This window comes from Caenorhabditis briggsae, assembly GCF_000004555.2.
Source record: "Caenorhabditis briggsae complete genome, chrI, whole genome shotgun sequence".
Classification (NCBI taxonomy): domain Eukaryota; kingdom Metazoa; phylum Nematoda; class Chromadorea; order Rhabditida; family Rhabditidae; genus Caenorhabditis; species Caenorhabditis briggsae.
The window spans coordinates 3585935-3606174 of record NC_013489.2 but is presented as its reverse complement, the minus strand read 5'-3'; the positions used below and the strand labels follow the sequence as shown (position 1 = coordinate 3606174).

Genomic DNA, 20240 nt, shown 5'->3' with positions numbered 1-20240 from the left:
TCTATTACAGGTTTCACGCTCATGGTTGTTTCTGACAAATAAAGTTAAAAGTATGAATTCGTTTTGCTGTTTGAATTTCTAATTTCTTCTGAAAAGTGCTTGAAAAATATAATCACAGTGCTTCTATCACTGGATTCACGATATACTATCTTTTTTAAGTCCAGCTTCTTCTATAAACATTGGCCACTAATCAAACAGTCCGTTGGTTTTATCAATGTACTGAAAAAGTGTATTAGCTCATTATGTTATGAATGGAATTCAATCTGAAACGATATTTGTTTTCAGTGTCTCCAAATGCTATATAATAGTTCCTGTTTGAGAGCAATTTCAGATTCCCTAGTATACTTTTTCTTCTATATCTCCCTTTTTCAAATGTTTGTCTGTTGAAAGTGTAAGTGATGCTGATGGTGAAGCGATAAGATGAACTGCAGAAACAAACCAGTTCGTTCAAGTTCTCGAAACCAACACATCTTCTGATTTCCTCTCATGAATCAAAAGATTGCTCCACGAAACAGAGTATGCAATCTCTTACGTCATTCTCAGCCATTTTGTGATACATCCGAATTGATGAGTAATTTAAACAACAGTCAACAACCGCACATGGTGGAAGGCTTATCAGAAAAAAGAGGGAGAGAAAAGTGAAGAAAAAAGAAGATGGAGTAAGAATAGGAGGAAGAGAAAGCCATACAGAATATACAGTGCAACGTCAAAGGAGAGTTTCAGTCTCGTGTTTTTTAGGTGCTCTGCAAACTATTTCTTCACAATTTCTAATTCGTTTTTTATTGATCTAAATGGGTCACAAGCACTCGCATCCGGAGAATTATAATAAGAAAGAAGGTAATAACAACAAACACAGAGCTGCTTTCTATGTTGACAATGATGATCCGATTTTCCAACCAAACTTTGGGATGACCGGTAAGTTTTTCAGCAATAACATAAATATTTAACATCAATTTTTATATGATTGCAAGCAATTTTCCTGGATCATCACACCATTAGAATAACTTACGAATTACCTCTTAACATTAGTTGTTTGCCAAGTGACAACTAATGGTATACCAAAAGAACAATTATTGTCATTCACCTACTTCACGTCATTATGTGTTCTCTAACTTCTTGACAAAAATCAGTTTTTCATATTTTACCAGCCTGTTTGCCGCGCCTCCGGCGCTTCAAACAGCTAGAATTAACCTTTTTCTTTTACTGTTCGTCGCTTCGCGACTCACTCTTTTTAAAGGTCATGTGAATCTATATTTTATTTTCTAGCTTTTCAAAAATTTGCGGACAGAGCCACAGATAAAGAGAGACAACTTCATTTATTTATTATAAGAATGATAGTTTTGGATGTTATCAAAAGTGGCACATTTTCTAATGATGGCCTGAATAGAAAAAAATGAAAAATATACATAAACCTGTATTAGAAAGGCATGGGAATCGAGATATTTAAACTCAAACTTGACAGTATGTGGGCTCTTCCATTACAGGTTTTACAGTAGGGTATTTGGGCTTGGAATGATATTGCTTAAGCAAACTCGAGATTTTCAGCTCGCCCCAAAATGCCTCCATCGGCGCCACCAATCGCCGTTCCTGATAAACCTCCACCTCCTCGATCTTCTGCACCACCGCAACCCAATTTTGATAATCGTCCACCGATTCCACCGAGAAGATCAGATTCTACTTTATTGCCTCCTCCTGTTCCCTCACATAACTCTTCAAAAACATCTAGTAAGACACGGAAAAAGCTTTTGCTACAAATAATTCCATTCAGATGGCTTCTCTCGTCATCCATCAGCCACATCAACAAAAAGTGTTCCGAATGTGCCATGTACACCTCGGGCCATTTCAAAGTCCAATTCGCATAGTGGATCAGTACATTGCATGCATGGAGGTGGGAAAATAGATACGTAATGTTTGAATAAAGTGAAAAAAATGTTATTCTCTAGCTCCTGATGATAAACTTCTGGTAGTGGAAAGTCGGTTCCTTGCTCAAACTCCACAAGAGATAAGTGTTGAAGAAGGGGATTTGCTGTATCTTTTATCTCAAAGCAACAGGTCAGACACACTTCAAACGATAACTTAAAAAACTTGCTAAATATTCCATATACCGTAAACACTCTAAAATAACTTCGCCCTCAACCTTGAGCCAATTTTTCTCGGTTCATGTCAAAGGTATCAAAAAGGGGTCAACTTGCAAAATGTTCATCATGATTTGAAAAACGTTTCACAACTTTTTGATATCTTTCACAGAAACCGAGATAAATCCGGTCGAAAGTTTGAGTGGCGCTCTATTAGAGTATGCAAGCACAGGCGGGGTTACCGAAAAGCGTACAAACGGCGGCTGAAATGTTAAGAATTGGCTATAATCGGGAGAAAAATTGTAGTTAATAGTAAGACAATTATTGATAATCTGGCCATTATGGAAAAAAAAACCATATTACAGCTCAAAATGTTTTTTAAAAACTAAAAATTCACAAAATCGGAAAAAAGATATTTCTCTCACATTTTCATCAGAAATCATAGATTTTTTTCATTAAGGTCAAATTACTTATTATTGCCTTTTAAATTTTTTGTCCCAAATGTTTTCTCATTTGCTAAGAGATCCAAGTTATAGCCAACTCTTAAACTTCCAGCTGCCGTTCGTACGCTTTTCGGCAACCCCGCCTTACTGTGGCTGTATGACTGTAGAAGAACGCCCCAAACAAGCATTTTCCAAAAAATATCGTACACAAGTTTTAGGTTGTTTGCAAGTCAGTCAGTTATTCCAAAATAGTAGATTCATAATTGTTTTCTCGAAAAAAAATTCGTTCAACATTTTTTCAATTTCTTTTGAATTGAAACCTTACCATTTGATAACTATTCTTTCCTGGCCTTTGTCTATAGAAAATATATTTTTTTTATTTGAAAGTAGAGATTATCTTAACGTATTTGGAACTGTGTTTCAGAAATCCAAGTTTTCAACAGAGACAATTTTCAAATTTTTAGTGAATGGTGGTATGTGTCAAGTAAAACACGACAGTTCAAAGGATTCGTTCCAAAGTCCCATGTCGTTTTTGCTGAAGTTCGAGAGCCCTGGTTCGCTGGAAACATTTCGTCAATAACCGCCGAACAGAGAGTAATGCAGCCAGGACTTCCGATTGGAACTTTTTTGATTCGAGAAAACATTAAAACAGGAACATTTGTGCTGACAGTTAGAAGTTCCAGTGAGTTCAAAGCTTCTTTCAAAGATTCATTTTTCAATTCAGACCACGACTCACCCAGAGCTTATGTCATTCATCGAAGACCCAACAATGATGGATTCGATATTCGAGATAGGCATGATCAAGTTGTGATCACTTTTGGATCTCTATTACAGTTGGTCAATCATTTTAGTTGTGAGTTTTATAAAAAATTCTCCGGAAAAAACGTATTCCGTATTCAATTTCTTGAAGAAGTTTTTCGGATACGTCTTTTATAAATTGAAGTGTTGCTTCAGGTGAGAAAGTACCAGGAGAAGTACAAATTTGCACAAGACTAACAAAAGCAGCTCCTCCATTGACGGAGACAACTGAATACGTTACGATGAGGAAATGGCAAGTTAATAGGAGTGAAGTGAAAAGAGTTCAGGAGATTGGACGAGGCCAGTTTGGAGAGGTTGGTTCTTTATTTGGAAAAACAGGGGAAAGTTGGAGAATGAAGCATTATCCTGAACTCATCAAAAAAGAAACACAGTACCTGACAAAAATTTCGCTTTTCAATAGTATTAGAGAAAAAAATCTCAGTTTATCAACATGCGAAAACAGTTTAGTGGCATATCAGGCAATAGAAAAAATAAGAAGCCAAAAATAGAAGCTTGATTTGATATTGGAAATTTTTAAAATCAATTCCCAAAAACCGCATTTCCTCTTTCCTCTTGTAGAAGCCCACCCAAACCGTTAACTTTGAGCTAAATTATCTCATTTCCTGTTAAAGATATAAAAAGTGGTCAACTAAAAAAATGTTCATTATAATATCAAAACATTTTTTTCAATTTACCACTTTTCAATATCTTTTACAGGGGCCGAGATAATTGAGCTCAAATTTAATGGTTCGGGTGGTCTTCTATTGAAGGGAATGAGGGTATGATATCTATCTTGGATATCAATAAATTGCATTTCAATATCTTTTTATATACCTTCTAAAAAGTGTTAGAAGTACCCTTCTAATTGAAGTACCTAATGATTTCCAATCAATTTCATATAGCCTCATTTCAATAGCTTCAAACCGGTGATTTATAAAGAAAAGCCTACCTGCATTCCAAAATACAAAACATAATTTATTTTTAATTCACACATCTGCTGAATCTTTTTCAGGTGTATCTGGCAAAATGGAGAGGTGTTGACGTTGCTGTGAAATCTCTGAAACCGAATCACACAGAGCAATTAGCCAATAATCAATTCCTGGAGTATGTCTAGAAAGTATTACTTCTCACTAAATATATAATTTTACAGAGAAGCAAAAACATTGACAAAACTTGCTCATCAAAACGTAATTTGTCTTTTGGCCGTTTGCGCAACAGACAAGCCGTTCTTAATAATAACAGAATTCATGAAAAACGGTTCATTACTGTCGTGGCTGCAATCACTTGCTAAAAAGCTGCAGCCATATCCATTGATGAGTGAAGAGACCTCAATAAAGAATGTTTTAGTTGGAGCAAGTATTTCTGCACAGGTAAACCTTTTTTCTTAGCGAAAAAAATTTGTGAATTGATAAAAGATGCATCATAATAACACCAAAATTCTATCAGTTGACAAAATAATTGAGCTCAAAGTTGTCAATTGGGATGGGCACATAATTCGGAGGGTACAACAATTCGGGGATACAAAAAATTTGGATTTTTCAGTTATTTCGTCCCCCCGAATCGAGGATTTTGTACCTCAAAATTAGCTTTGTACCCCAATGACCCCAAAATTTATGTACCCTCATAATTATTTGCCATTGGGGATGGATTCTACTAGAGGAAGAAAATAAAAAATGAAAACTTTGTCAGGTGGCATCTGGCATGGACTACCTTGCTGCAAATCAAATTGTCCATCGCGATTTAGCAGCCCGGAATGTTCTTGTCGGAGAAGTATCCTCGAATGGAGTTCCACGTGTCAAGGTGGCTGATTTTGGACTGGCCCGAAAGTTCGACATTGGTGATGAAAACTATGTTATGAAGACGGATAATCTACTACCTTGGAAGTGGATGGCACCAGAATCATTCGATGAACAAATTTTCAAGTAAGCATATGAACATCCCTCTGATTCAAGACATTCCATTTTCAGTACAAAAACAGATGTGTGGTCCTACGGAATTCTTCTCTGGGAAATTGGAACACTCGGAAAAACACCATATCGTGGATGGGATTCAGAAGGAACTCTGGAACATTTGGCAAACGGATACGTTCTCCCAAAACCCGACCTTGTTCCCGACTACGTTTACGAAGATGCATTCAAAATGTGTGTTCATTTGAACCCACAAAACAGGCCGACGTTCGATCGGCTCTTTAAGTACTTTGATGATATCAATTTTGACAGCCTCACCGTTAGGAGAAGCACCTCTCGGCATTAAATCGTACTTAATTTGTTTTGAATGTGTTATTCCAAAATACAAATCCGCTTTAAAAATTCGTATGGTTAAATAAAGAAAGAAAAAACAAATTATTAAGCGAACTCAGTTAATTACAACTATATTACGAATGAGATGCCAATGAATGATTTATCCAGTGTAATCCGCATGATCAAACAGAATCTGATCATATGCTTCTGCTTTCACGGTGTTTCCTCCGAAGAATCGTCCATCGAGAGCTGCTTTGGCCCGATCCACTTGCATTGAGTCAGCGTACTTCACGAAAATCTTGACAGTACCGCTGGCGGCGAAATTGGCAATAACAACATCGATGACGTTTCCGTACTTCCCACACTCTTCACGAATTTCTTCCTCGAGGTACTCATCAATATCAGATGGTGTGACCATATTCCGTAAAACAATGACGTTCGAACGGTTCGTACGCATCAGTTTGGTCATGAGAAGATGGCGAGCATCGTTTCCTCGAATCTCGAGACCTTCTTGTGATGCAAGGGAAGCATCTTCACTGTTCATCACTTCGTTCTTCAACGCATCTGACATCTCTCCCGCTTTCGCTGCTGCTGCTAACGCTTGAGCAGTGTTGAGCTAAATATATAGTTTTAAACGACATTCAAGTTAATGGCTCCGGGACATTTCGCAAGCGAACATTTCGAAAGAGCGACAATTCGAAAGTAAGACATTACTGAAAGTGGAAGTTTCGAAAGCAGTCATTTCGAAACCGTGGTAATACAGACGAATGATTTTTCAGACTACAAAAACGAATTTCAGACTACAAAAACAATTTGAAGGTTTTCAAATATGTTTTTCCTGATAAAACTCAATATGAAAGCCGTAAAATTGAAAATTTAATTTTTGAATTAAATTATTTTGGAATCTTCCGAGATGTCTGCTATCGAAACGTCGCCTTTCAAAATAGCTCACTTTCGAACTGTCGCGCTTTCGAAATTTCCGCTTGCGAAATGTCCCGGAGCTAAATTAATGGAGTATCCGAATAGGCTCAAAAGTTTGGCAATAAGATTTACGAGCTTCTTTTTTATCAAATAATGGAACAAACACAAAAAAAGAAATACCTTCGGTTGAATCTTCTTTCCTTCTTTGACTTTTTTCTTCTTCTTCGGCTCTAAACCTAGCGCAGCAGCTGCTTCTTTTGCTTTTGCACTATTGGATAACATCAAAGAAGATCCACCATCCATCAATGCAAGAGCCATACTCGCTACGTTGTCGCCACCACGACCAGGACCCATGATAGCCAACATTTTTCCGTCTTCCGTAGTCTGTTCTTCATTTGTTGGATCCTTCCATGCTACATGCTCATCCAATGCACCAAATGTCACAGGATCTTCCATTCTCTGATTCTGGACTGCTTTCTGTTGACTTAACACTTGGGACATCTTCTCTTCAAAGGTCATTTGGTTCAGCTTCTCTCGCTTCATTTTCTTCCTTTGCGAAGTTGAAAGTTTCACTCGGCTAGTTGCTGCAGAACTTCCAGGCCCTGATTCTTCTTCCTCAATGCTTGGATCCGCCTTTGGCACACTTGTTTCCAACTTTGGTGCCGCAAAAGATGGTGTTGGAACAATTATTCCGATTCCAGGCGGAGCTACCAATCCTGGTGAGGGAACAATAGCATTTTGCAGAACAGGTGTTGGTAGTATCGGTTTCGGTTCTTCTTCTGGAGTCATTTCATCTTCTTCATCATCTATGTCCATTGGCTCTTCTTTGACACAATCGTCCACTTGAGGAGGCGGAGGTGGTATGTCTTCAGCGTTTGGCGTAGCCTGAAAGCAGCATCCCAGATATTTTGTTCTAATGATTTAAACTTACATCATCTATATGTTGTGGTGAACTGATAACTGCCTTGGTTTCAATATCCGATGGAAGGGAGGATGATGGTGTGAGGGGTGATTGAGCTTGTTTAGGGGAAGGACTAGCAGCACGGGAATTAGATTCAGAGTTTGGTTTCTGAAATGAAAAACGATTTAGTCAATAGATTGGATTGTGATATTTGTTGATATATTGAGTCTGCTGTGAGATTGTGAATTCGCCGAAGTTTACTGTGAATAAAACTAATTTATTGCAGATTTGATGAAATCAGATGTCAGACTTTATCAAAAAACAGTTGTTCTGAATTTATTGTCATTTCATCTACTTTTGTAAGCACAAACTTCCCAAATGAAAAGTTTATTATAAATATTACACAGTAGAATAGAATATAGAGCTGACGAAAACTCTGCGATAATAAAGAAAACACAAGTTTCATCTCGGCGACTTGGGGAAGAGCATAGCACCTACCGGCGAAGAACCGGCTGCCGCGGCCTCTGCAGCCATGACTTTTGCGGTGATTGCTGCACATGCAACGGAGACACTAGCTGGAATCGCGGTGACTGCAGCTGGTTGAAGATACGACAGAGCATCGGGAGGAGTGACGCACTTTCCGACCTGAAAATGATTTTTATTTGAAAAACGTGTGAATCCCTGATGTGATTGTTTGAAAAATTGACTCACTCTCAAATACTGTCCTCCAAGATCGAACATGTTCATACCAGCGATGGCTTCGTTCTGCGAGTTCATGTTGTTGAATTCAATATATCCGAAACCACGGTGACCACGACCGGTAGGGGTACGAGCGAGCTGACATTTTATGATTTGGCCAAAAGCCTCGAAAACTCCAGCCAATTCGGATTCTGATAAATCTGGATGAACAGAGGCCACATAGACTCTAAAAAATAAGGAAATATTGAATGACAAATCGGATTTTTTCTCACCTGAAATATTTCTTTGCGTCTTTCTGTACCATGTCGATGATTGGTTGAGCCTGTGGCATGTTTTGCGGTAGTCTCATCTCTTGGAACATCATCGAGTTGACTTTAAGGTTACGTCCGCCGAGCATTTGACCATTCATTGATTCTTGAGCAAGTAGAGCAGCTTCTGGAATCTCGTACTCGACAAATGCGAATGTTTTGTGATGCTGAAAAAATCTATTGAAGAATTGATGAGAATGTTTAACCTACTCCAGTGGCAGGATCCCAGCTCATGTTGATTGATTTGATCGGGCCAAACGGGTCGAATGCCTTTCGAAGCATATCTTCACGAATCTCAAAGGAAATGGATCCTACATAAATTCTGGACATGATTGAGAGAGCTTGGGCATACATCTGCTGTTTTTGTTGCTGTAAATGAATATTTTACTTGAACTGTCTGTGAAAAATCGCTTACATTTTCCTGCTGCTGCTTCTGCTGTCGGAGAAGAATTTGTTTGATGGAAATATCCATAGCATACTTTCTCGCCATTTGAATGTCGTCTTTTCTTTTCGAGCTCAGTTTTGACAACCCTAATCCGATTTTTTGTGCATCTTTCTTACCTCCCGGACCAACAAAAACCTGTAAAATGTCGTTTGAAAATAGCTTTGTACTCTTTTTTATTTACCTCTCCATCCTGTGGCAAAACTGGCATTGGAATCGACATCGCTGATTTGAAAGCCACAACTGGTTTGTTCTCAATATCTCCAGAGTTTTCTTCCATGCTGGTGAGCGCCTGAAAAGTATAGAAATAGAAAAAAGATTAAATTGGGAAGAGTTTTCCGAATTTCGAAAATATTGTCAAGTGAGTGTGCGCGCTCTATCGTGAGGGTGGCAAAATCGATCGAGAGAAAAAAAACGACCATGGTTGCGCAGAGCGCAGATGCTAATTCACATTGCAAAAAGTAGAGTTCTCATAAAATTACGGGGAGAAGCGAAAGGAGTTTTTATCAGCTAATCTCAAACACATTAAAATAATACACTTTATTAAACAATCCCTCTGGGAAGAAAATTTTTTCTTCAAGTTATTTATATACGTTCGTTGGAGGTTCGTATAGTACGATTGTTTCGTAAACTCGAGCTGCCGACTCTTCAGAAGAACGAAATTTCGAAATTACGCTCATTTTGAAATTATCGAGAATATGTGAAAACAAGTTCTGACCGTTATTGTGCAGGCCGCAAGTTAGTTCTGATAAACTCCGTCATTTTTTCAGCTTGCGCGCGTTCTTAGTTTCAGAAAAAAAATTTTAAAATTGATTTTAAAATTCCAAAGTTTCTGAATTTTTTTGAAATCAGTTCTGACCTACAGTATGTCAAAGGCGCACACGAAAATTTCTGTTGCGGGTTTCGAGCGGAATTATTTACGATCCCTGTTTCACTAATTTTTGCTTTTGTGATTTAAAAGTGGCTTTTAAAATTTGAATTTAAGAAAAGAAACTTCGAAATCTTGAGACTCGGAATTATCGAAACTCTGAAAAATTCCGAAAGAGCCGTTCCGAATATTCCTGATCATGCTTTTTCTATCTCAACAAATCGTAACAAAATATCCTAATACGCAATAAAATGTTTTTTTCAGAAGTGCGGAGTCAGACGTCGGACGGTGTCTTCACCACCCACAAAAAATGTCTGGAAAACGGGCATCCTATATGGATTGGCTCGTCAAATATGGACGGAGAGAGTAATTCAAGAATGTTCCGAAAACTTAAATAATTCGATATGGTTTTCAGATTTCGTGTGAAAAACGGAAGACCTTACGATGACACAGATGCAAGAGATAAAGACATTATGACGGTATATTGGAGAGCATTCAAGGTAACTTATTCCTTAATCGTTTTCCTAACATAGAAAATAATTTTTTTTCGCATGAATCGGTTGAAAAATGTCGCGAATAACCCCATTAAACTATTCCGGGAGTAAAGAAAAAGTTTTAAATCTTAGTGTTGTAGGCATCAATTGATCCTGAAGAAGCTCGAATTCGAGAAGAGATGGAAAGACAAGTCAGGGCGCACAATAGCAACATTCAATTGGTTCTGGTATGTTAGACAATGGTTGCTGCTTAAACGATTTTTGTTTCTAGAAAGAAAAAGCAAGGAAGCTCAAACTCAAACGACAGAAGATGCATCAAAACCCAACGGTGACAAACGGTCAACAAAACGAAGATCCTGGACCAAGTCAACCAACGAATTGGAGTGTTAACCTCCCTCCTACAAGAATCGACGAAGTTATTACGGATGAAGATTTAGAGCAGTTTTGTTCAAAAAAGAAGGATCAAGCTAAGCTTGGACTATCTACCAATTTTCAATTTCGTTCCGGAAACGGAATTTGCAGTCCAGAACACAATTTCCACGTTATATCCGTTTTTCCGATAGTCTATCTGTACAAGTATAACATAAATAGATTGCTGTGTTATCCTGCTGAAATCGCCATCACGACATTCAATATGAAGGAGGGAATCATCTACAGCGACTCTAAATTCGTGGAGTTCGACGAGCGATGGGCATTCGGACAAGACGAACGCGATCACCGAACAATGTCTGAAAGGGTGAACGAAAATGAGGATTTAGATGAGTTGATGCATCAATTGAGTAAGACATATTTCCACAGTTATATTATTTTTATTATAAATAATCTCAGGTAGTACCATTGGGATTGATCATCTATCGACTGATCATAATCCAGAATCCCCGTTCGGTGTGTTCGAATGGCTGAGAAGTCGCATCGATATATATCCTTATGCGAAAATACTCGTTGACATGAATCAATTTCGATTTGTCTATAATGGCTTGAAGAACATTGCCAAGTATCACGGTTTCACGGGACAAACCTACTTCAACGAAAACATAAAATTTAATATGGTATCTATTCAAGACTTCACAGACGTTCTTTTGGACTATTGTTCCTTACTGGTTGCGAGAAGATGGAGCGACCAAGATATTAACAATCAGTACCTCCGCCCTAATCTCGTTCCTAATAGGGACAAAAATACAATTTGCGAGTACCACGAAACGGTTCCATGTCCAACAAGATACAACTGTATGAAAGCTCACAACTCCAGATTAGTGTAATATGAACAGTAAGAAGCGACCTAATTATTCTTTATTTTCCAGTCATCACTTTTTCACCATTATGAAGGCGCATCGTCTTCAAAATTTCCGCTACTCCCCTCCAGTACACGAACCATGCATCGAAGATATGTCTGGCTCAAATTTGCCCGAGATGTAAGTTATTGAGAAGCTCCTGTTATGGGAAAACACTTAAAAATTGATTGGTTTTATTAGACAAACATTATTAAACGAATTTCGCAAATCGTGATGTTTGCAGGATATCAGAGCCTTCGATCACCTTGGATCATCTTCACCAATTGAGAGGATCCAGTGGTACGAATGGATTCGGAAATGAGGCATTTTCAAGAGTCGTACTTTCTTATGCCGATTTCGAGGAAGAAGACGAAGAAGAAGATGATGACGACGATGAAGATGAAGAAGATGATGTGGATCCTGGGCTACAGAACTCCAATATATTCTTGAGCTCTTCCCATTACGACAACGACGAATCACAACGAAATCATGATACTTTCATGAGAAACCATTCGACGGAGAGATCAGATAGAACTCGTGGCTACCACGTTCACCACATGGTCGATGAACAATCAAGAAGTAACGCGCAAAACTACGGAAATGGTCCAATCCACTACGAAGACAATAGACAAGCAGATCGTGAAATAAGATTTGGAAACGAGTTTAGAATGCCCCAAAACGGAAACGCTTCGAGCTATGCTCATCAAAACGCTGCTCACCAAAACATCGCAATGCCTACGAATCTGGCAAACAGAAATGGAAACCTAGAAAGAGAAGAACCACAGCAACAGTTTTCACAACGTTATTCAGAGGCGCCAGTTTAGTAAGTTGGAGTAAACTGTGTTCCCAAACAATGATATTGTTTTCAGCCATTTTGCGGATCCATCTCCGGGTGAATTTGAAGTTCCCACTCTGGGTAGACCATTGGATGGAGAACAATGTTCAAAATATATGAAGATTGCATCGAAGAACTCTCATAAGGCATTCGCAAAGTGGGTTAATATTAAATATTATGTGAAATTATGATGTTATTTCCAGAATTCTCCTTCTCTGAACAACATTTCCGCAAAAAGTATCATTCGACTGTGCGATATTGTGAAAATTACATGTTTTTAAGATGTACTCCTGCAGAATCCTGTGCAATATTTTCTTGTCACTTTTTTTGTACCATATTAGTATTTGAATTCTAATAAATTTCATTCACATAGTTAGATCTCCAATAGCAACGTAAAAAAGAATTCATCGTGGATGCATGATGCCACGTCCACCATCCACCTTCAGAAGTTGTCCTGTTGTGAATGAACTCTTTTCTGAAGCTAGGAAAAGTATAGCTTCAGCGGCTTCTGTAGTTGTTCCTGGACGACCAAGTGCATGTGTCGTTTTGCTCTTCTCGAGGAACTAAAAAATTCAATTGTTTTTCTTATACAGCCTTTACATACAGCAGCATATGTCGCTTCGTCCTGACCAGAAGTGCGATGAATGTTGGTCACGATAACTCCCGGGCTGAAAATGGGGTGTTAAAGTCAATAAACTCCAGTTAACCCTTACCATACTGCATTCACTCTCACACCATTTGGTGCCATTTCCAGAGCTAAGCATTTCGTGAATTGATCCACAGCTGATTTCGTCATGCAATAGTAGGTCACACCAGCAAACTGAAGGTGTCATATTTTAAAATTTCAAAAATATGAGAGTTGGCATACCGGACATGGACCATTGATGCTGCTTACATTGACAACAGTCCCTTTGGTATTGATGATATGGGGAAGGGCGGCACGAGTCAGTCTGACCAAGCTACGGACATTCACATTCATCAGCTCGTCGTACACTTCAATTCCCGATTCGAGCACGGGACCGGCACGCAGGATTCCAGCAGAATTGATCTAAAAATTTCGGAATATAACTTTTGTGACAAAACAATGGTTACCAGAGAATCAATTCTACCAAATTTCTGAATGGTTAAGTCAACGATCATTTTTGGCGCTTCTTCAGAACTCAACTCCACGGCCGTTATGAGTATCTGCAAACATTATCCATTCTATTTAAAACTGTCATTGCATCTTTACATCATTGATGTCGAGGCCCCCTTCTGAAACACAGAGAGCTGCCACCTCTTTCAAAGCATCGGTATTTCGTCCAGTAAGAGAAAGTTTGTAATTATTCTTGGCGAACAGGAGAGCAGTACCTTTGCCGATTCCCGAACTGGCGCCGGTGATAATTGCAACGGGCATGATAGAAAACTGAAAACTTTAGTACTTATTGAAAAAAGTGGAATAAAAATAAATAGATGATATCGAATCGAGCCATTGAGCTACAAGAATATAAACCGATTTAAACTTTATACTTTAACAATTCTTCATGATATTATCGAGAGATTGACTAGAAATTTTAACAAAAATCTTTTTAGCAGTTCAACGTGGATGCATAATTCCTCTTCCACCATCAACACGAAGAAGTTCTCCAGTTGTGAAAGAGCTTTTCTCAGATGCAAGGAAGAAAATCGCTTCGGCAACTTCGTTGGCTTCGCCTGGACGGCCGAGAGCGTGTGTCGTTTTGCTGCGTTCTAAGAACTGAAAAGGAAAACAGAGAGAATTCTTTTCAAGGTCAAACAAGCAATTTACCGCGGAATAGGTCGTCTCATCTTGGCCTGATGTACGATGAAGATTGGTCACTGTTACTCCCGGACTAAAAAATGTGTAATGGTTTGGAATTTGATGAAATTACTAACCAAACCGCATTTACACGGACCCCATTTGGAGCCATTTCTAGAGCCAAACACTTGGTGAATTGATCTACTGCAGACTTGGACATACAGTAATACGTCACATTAGGGAACTGAAACAAACGATTGGTTGTTCAGCATAGCTATGAAATTGATACCGGACATGGACCATTGATGCTGCTTACATTGACAACAGTCCCTTTGGTATTGATGATATGGGGGAGGGCGGCACGAGTCAGTCTGACCAAGCTACGGACATTCACATTCATCAGCTCGTCGTACACTTCAATTCCTGATTCGAGCACTGGACCGGCACGCAGGATTCCTGCAGAGTTAATCTGAATTTCTACATGACACGTCCTCTTAATATTTGAACACATCCTTACCAGACTGTCGATCCTACCAAACTTCTGAACAGTCGCATCGATGATCGTCTTTGGAGCTTCCTCGGAAGACAACTCAACAGGAGTCACTAACACATCGTTTTTATCTCCTCCAGCGCTAGCAATTAATCCAGCAAGCTCGTTCAAAGCTTTCACATTACGTCCTGTTAGCGAAACTTTGTAATTATTTCTGGCCAAGAGTAGAGCTGTTGCCTTGCCAATACCAGAACTGGCACCTAAAAGCTATCCTGATAACAACAATCTAATAGTACGCAATCTTAACAAACCAGTAATAATGGCGACCGGCATTTCGAGGTACAAATAGACTCCTGCTGAAAAATTGCAGTTTTTAGTTTGCGATTTTGGATGATGAAGAACTATAGAACACTATTCAGATCCTCACCAACGAAAAAAGAATTGAGATATTTAAATGAATACTGGATGAAACCTTGAATGCACGAATTTTCGTTTTTGCCTGAATCAATAATAATCAGAATCACCCTTATCGTTTCAATTTTTATCTTTTTTTTTCTCAATACGGAAGCAAATCAATCATTTGAAAGGAAGGAATTGCGCTGTTGAACAATGGGCGGAGTGAATGAAAGTTCGCAAAAAAAACCAGTATTAAAGGAGACGGTCAAATGGAAGTGAACTCGATACTGAAGTTAGAATGATCAAGATCGTTGTTCTGATTTCTGTTTTAATCACCACCACACATGGTAAGTGTTCTTTTGTGCTAGAATTGGAAATGGCAATGCTTAAATTACAGGGGGATGTCCTAGCATCTCGTCAATCTATCTTCCTCGTAGAGTGAACTGTCCACTTTGTGATTTCGCGCCTTCCTCTCAAGCTGTATCTGGTTCTGGTAATGTGTATTCTATCAAGTGTCCCTCTGGGTCTGATGTCTGGTATTACAATGAACAAGGAAACGAATTTGTGACTCCAATGAGCAAAGTTGGTTCAAAGGGATCGATAAAATGTGAAGGATCGAAATGGAAGATCAGCGTGCCCGGTCAAACTCAAATTCTATCTGCCTTCGCATGTGGCTCAGCATGAGATATCAGTCATTCCATTTGAAAGAAGTCATATACAATCTAGTCAAGATTTGAATAAATAATTAAAACGATTTCATCTTGCAAATAGGAGAAAGAAATATCACATAAGCATATTACTGAGATTGTGCTAAAGCCAAAAAACCGTATCAAAGCAAAAAGGACTAGAAAAAAAAACATACATAAAAAAGGGGAACTGAAATTCATGACTAGAATCAGATAAAAAGGATGGATGAAAGTTTTATAATATCATACAAATAAAAGTACATTGCAATTAAATTAATTTGAAGAAGCATCGTGCATTTTTGCCATAATGTCAGGGATATCAATTGAAACTGACACATCTTCACTAGAACGCCGGCTATCTCTTCTTTTTGGTGTAGGAGCAATGGAGTCCGCTCGACTCTGGAAAAAAAACTATAAGAATTTGTTATCATGGTTTTCATACCTTTTTGAATTTTTGAATGGTTTTCTTATTGTCAACTATTTGCAAACTTGCAATTACGGAAGAGGCAAGAGTAGCATCTAACGGATCAAGAACGGCTCGCTGAATAACCTTTGGAATTGTGTTTCGGTGGTCGAAGATCTGAAAATTAATATTTTTACGATTATTTATGTGGATAGTTTTAAAACCTGAAGCTTTTTCAAAATATCATCTACGACCGGCGGTGTCCATTTGATTCTATCGATGAATCGAACTTTCGGCTCTACTTTCCAGTCTTGACATATAAAAATTCGAGAGTCCTTGCTCGTTTCCGATCCGATTGATTCTTTACTGGACGACACTGCAGGAGAAGAGTGCGAGGAATGAGAGGAAGATGACGCGCTATGCGATTCCTTGATATAGCTCTTCAGAAGCTCGGGTAAGAATGAGACTTGTGCATTGAAGTTGGTTTCGATAGCGACTTCACTGAAGAATTCGCATATGAATGATGTGAAAACTTTCATTTCTCCTTGGAAAACGGATTCGTATTTATCTCCATCATCTACACCGCACAGTTGTTCCGATGTCATTGTAGCAATAAGACCGGGGAATTGGAATAGTTCCATAACACTGTGATTAGTAGCAGAGCCGATATCTTTGTTCTGAAAAAAGAATACATTTGAAAAACAAAGAATATAGATAAGAGTTACCTTTGCAGACGCTGGAGACCTGAATCTACCGAAGGAACTCAATGTTGAAGGAGACTTCGCAGTATTTTCGTTAGGTGAACTTGGGGATTGTACTGCATCCAGCTGTTTCTTCTTTTTATCCGTAGGATCAGAACCAATACTTTTCATAACATCTCCAATGAAAAAGTTCAATATATCCTCCGTTTTTTGCAAGTGACTGGAATTATTGAACCTTGTTTGAACCCTACAAACATTCGCGCGATTTTCGGTATGATTGTCCTCAGTGGAACCAAGTTGAAGACAGAAAGTTTGTTTAAGAAGAATCCCGATTTTTTGTTGAGCCGATGTACTGTCCAAAAAATCCATTCTTGCTTCGGGATCGAATGAAATCAATGCATCACGAAGATGGAATACTGCCCAGGTGTCCGAATTCATATCTCCTTTCATTAGAACCAAAGATATCCCTTTCGCTTTCAACTCCATGTGACCACCAACTTTAGCTCCCTCTTTCTCCATCAGTCCCATCAATTGCTCATTAATTTGCATTTCAGACATGTAGTCCATCACTTTTTCCCAGAAATGAGTTGTCGGTTTTCTGGTTTCAATCGGAGCTTTTGATTGCTTTTTGAGATTTGTCGTGGTGTTGAAATTGCCCAGAAGAATTCGCGAGTTTTTGAGTTGTTCCTGGAATTGGGAAACTCAGAAAGGATCTCAAATATTTAAAAACTAACGTCGATGAATGAAATGAGACGATGGACAATAGCTGCAACATCATCCACGGTCGACTTGGTGATCACAATTTGAAGATCATCCCATGCAGACTTCACATTCATCCCAAGTCCAATCAGAACATCCTGTAATAGAACATTTGAATAAATACCATTAGAAAGTGTTATAATTCACCAGTTCATTCTCTTTGCCTGACAAATAGAAATCTTCAACTCGAAAACTGGGGCCACTCCATTTTGCAATCAAGACTCTACGACTCATCCATTCCACATTAGCTGTTATCCAGTCGAGTCGAACCTTCAATTTGTTGCTAGGAGGATTTTTGATATCAGCTGTCAGAACATGATGGGCGTCTATTTTCAGACTGTTCAATTTGATGATGCCACTGATTGCTCCATCCTTTGCACATAATTCACTAGATCCGAGGTTGAAATGTACGTTGATGTTTCGTTCATTTAAAGAGTTCAACTTGGAATCTCCCCATAGTTTTCCATCGACAGCTTTCCAAGTTGTCTTTCCCATTGTGTTGGACATGAAAGCAGTGACTTCAAACTCGTTCCATTGAATTGCCGTCAACACCAATGCAGTCCATGGCTTCTTTTGATGAGAAAGCCCACTGCCGGAACCAGTGCTTACTGTGCTTAGTGGTGGGTGGAGAGATTTCGGATCTGTCGGGAATCGAATTCTAGTGGTTCCTGTGATGTCACTGCCGTCATCTTTCTGTCGCGGGGCAGCTTGGTCGCCGAAAAAGACGCGTCTTGCAATAGCTGCGCGGTACCACGGCTTTGGGAATTGTATTAGCTCCCCAAGGCGTCGGAAGTTGTACACAAATGAAGCTTTGCTGATTTGAGAGGAAAGAACGAACTAAAAAAACAACCTTAAATTTTGTAAAGTTCATAGAAACTTACTCGAACTCTATTGTCCGGTTCGGTCGAGGAATTCTTGTTTCTGGAGATAACAAATGAAAGAAGATCCAATGACAACTGAAGAGCTCGTGCAGTATCTCGCTCCGGTTCTAGTGGATTATAAATCTTCAACATAAAACCTTTGAACTGCCCAGAAATGTGAATTCCTCCAACGTAGTTGTCTATGTTATCTTTTGTTCGTTTTGAAGTCAGTTCGAGAGTGAGCCGTGGTAGGGTGAGAAGACAATCAGCTTGTGCTTGGCTTCTAGAAGTCGGTTGTTTACCGTCAAACCGGATTGTTGAACTTTGAACATCCAAGTAGAAAATAAAGTCTATCGGGAAAGCGGCAGTATCCATTGCGACTATATTGTGAACTTCGTTGTTTCCTACAAAAATAATCAGGTTGGCTCTTTTTAGATATATTTCGAAAAGTTACCCTCTCCTTTCCCATCATCTATAACTGATGCTTCTCGAGTGGTATTTTGAGACTGGAATACTGCAGAAGGTGGTAATGGCTCAAGAACTTGTTCCAGGTATGTAGCTAAATGTGGAGTGACAACCGTTTCTTTTGGCATTGAAGCTAGTCCAACGAAAATGTAGAAGCATCCTCGTTTTGGTGAAGGAGAAGTGGAGTTTTCATTGACGCAGCTGTTTCCAAATGCACTCTTGTTATTCAAATCTCTGTACAATTTGTCCGCAACTTTAGATGATTCCCTTGATAGCTTTGTCTTTTTATCCTGCTTGAATTGATCGGGTATACGACTTGAAGGATCCGAGACGTGATAGCATTTGATTTCTACACTTGGAATACAGAAGGTGGTTGTTGTAATAACCTGGGGTTCGAACATTGATTTGAAATCTTTACCTCCTCCCAGATTCAGTCGTTTTAATGGATCTCTGACTCCAGCTGTAACATTATTGTCTGAGCGAGAGAACAACAGCAAATGACTTACGTATAACCATTTGCATTGAACCTTCTTTTTTACCAGTTCTGACTGTGCATGTTCCTCTGTTGATATTCACTTTGACATCCAGGTTAAAATTGACAGTTTCGTTGTCTATCGGTGTCACTTCTTGTGTGTTATCCTCTTTTAACTGATTTCCTGCGGCTGCTGTACGAGCTGACGAATTTCTTCTTGAAGAAGATCCCCTTCGAGTTTGAGGAGGAGGTGTTTCCTGAAAAATTTGAAGAATTGTTTTAACTTCACTTGAACTGCTTCAACTCACCATATGGTTCCTAGCTACATTCGTCCCTTTCCTCAATTTTTCAACCATGTTCCGTCTGAAAGCTTTGAACCGAATGAGTTCATACTGACGTAGTTTGTGCTTCTCAGCTTCAATCAACTTGGTAGATACACCTCGAGCAGCCAGTTCAAACACAGCTCTCGAATGCTCATGCATCTTGTTTTCCATCCAAGGAACTTTTTCTTCCGCTTTCAATTTTTTAAGTTCTGAAGCACCATCTACTTTTTCCTCGTCAGAATCCAGTCCTCCTTGATCTTCCCAAATCGAAATATCATCTTCATCGTCTTTCCCAATCATCGAAAACGTATTCACGAGAAGCTTTGCCTGCTTACCGATCCGAGTGTCCAAATCGATTTCCACTCCTTGCATTTCAGCAAAAATACTGAGCGTCCACTTAGCAGGACCACTGGATGCTTCAGCTTTTGAGCAAAGTTGGTATGTTCCTTCCGGAAAGAAAACACAATTGGACTGATCACTATGAGCAGCATCAAGAAAGCTTTGAGTTAGAGCTTGCTCATCAAAATCGTCTATAAATGAGCATTTGAATCCATTAAACGATGCTTTGCATGTCAGTTCTTTCTTCACTAGTACCGAGAGGTTCGATTTTTGAAGCGATAAGACCAGAGCTGGC

The 20240-nt window shown here is 39.0% G+C and overlaps 7 protein-coding genes across 7 annotated transcripts in view; 3 read left to right on the top strand and 4 right to left on the bottom strand.

Moving 5' to 3' along the window:
- Nucleotides 1–791: 791 nt before the first annotated feature.
- CBG14937 lies at nt 792–5569 on the top strand (the record flags this gene model as incomplete). The annotated part of the gene is made up of 10 exons (XM_045242927.1): nt 792–915; nt 1528–1725; nt 1769–1888; nt 1944–2052; nt 2983–3371; nt 3473–3630; nt 4329–4420; nt 4467–4686; nt 5006–5238; nt 5284–5569. The coding sequence occupies 10 exons, from the start codon at nt 792–794 to the stop codon at nt 5567–5569; spliced, it is 1929 nt and encodes a 642-aa protein (XP_045095566.1).
- A 147-nt stretch (nt 5570–5716) lies between these two features.
- Cbr-rnp-6 lies at nt 5717–9107 on the bottom strand (the record flags this gene model as incomplete). The annotated part of the gene is given in 8 exon segments (XM_045242919.1): nt 5717–6172; nt 6658–7362; nt 7409–7546; nt 7877–8303; nt 8350–8552; nt 8596–8754; nt 8774–8965; nt 9012–9107. 8 exon segments carry the CDS (start codon nt 9105–9107, stop codon nt 5717–5719), a joined length of 2376 nt encoding a protein of 791 aa, XP_045095565.1.
- An 898-nt stretch (nt 9108–10005) lies between these two features.
- On the top strand, nt 10006–12514 carry CBG14935 (the record flags this gene model as incomplete). The annotated part of the gene is made up of 9 exons (XM_002639070.1): nt 10006–10061; nt 10111–10195; nt 10330–10416; nt 10461–10968; nt 11018–11444; nt 11491–11601; nt 11705–12283; nt 12330–12452; nt 12499–12514. The coding sequence occupies 9 exons, from the start codon at nt 10006–10008 to the stop codon at nt 12512–12514; spliced, it is 1992 nt and encodes a 663-aa protein (XP_002639116.1).
- A 185-nt stretch (nt 12515–12699) lies between these two features.
- Nucleotides 12700–13691, bottom strand: CBG14934 (the record flags this gene model as incomplete). The annotated part of the gene is made up of 6 exons (XM_002639069.1): nt 12700–12858; nt 12900–12963; nt 13009–13115; nt 13164–13343; nt 13388–13480; nt 13527–13691. The coding sequence occupies 6 exons, from the start codon at nt 13689–13691 to the stop codon at nt 12700–12702; spliced, it is 768 nt and encodes a 255-aa protein (XP_002639115.1).
- Nucleotides 13692–13871: 180 nt separating this feature from the next.
- On the bottom strand, nt 13872–14874 carry CBG14933 (the record flags this gene model as incomplete). The annotated part of the gene is made up of 4 exons (XM_045242899.1): nt 13872–14145; nt 14189–14295; nt 14341–14801; nt 14853–14874. 4 exons carry the CDS (start codon nt 14872–14874, stop codon nt 13872–13874), a joined length of 864 nt encoding a protein of 287 aa, XP_045095564.1.
- A 361-nt stretch (nt 14875–15235) lies between these two features.
- On the top strand, nt 15236–15621 carry CBG14932 (the record flags this gene model as incomplete). The annotated part of the gene is made up of 2 exons (XM_002639067.1): nt 15236–15284; nt 15335–15621. 2 exons carry the CDS (start codon nt 15236–15238, stop codon nt 15619–15621), a joined length of 336 nt encoding a protein of 111 aa, XP_002639113.1.
- A 275-nt stretch (nt 15622–15896) lies between these two features.
- CBG14931 overlaps nt 15897–20240 on the bottom strand; it is a gene marked incomplete at both ends in the record, with an annotated part of 13205 nt that continues 8861 nt past the window's right edge. Inside the window, 9 exons of the mRNA XM_045242889.1 lie at nt 15897–16034; nt 16066–16203; nt 16251–17414; nt 17462–17584; nt 17634–18323; nt 18368–18750; nt 18801–19271; nt 19318–19540; nt 19592–20240. The exon at nt 19592–20240 is cut by the window's right edge and continues 1218 nt beyond it. Of these exons, the coding sequence (XP_045095563.1) occupies nt 15897–16034; nt 16066–16203; nt 16251–17414; nt 17462–17584; nt 17634–18323; nt 18368–18750; nt 18801–19271; nt 19318–19540; nt 19592–20240 (3979 nt within the window). The remainder of the gene's footprint in view (nt 16035–16065; nt 16204–16250; nt 17415–17461; nt 17585–17633; nt 18324–18367; nt 18751–18800; nt 19272–19317; nt 19541–19591) is intronic.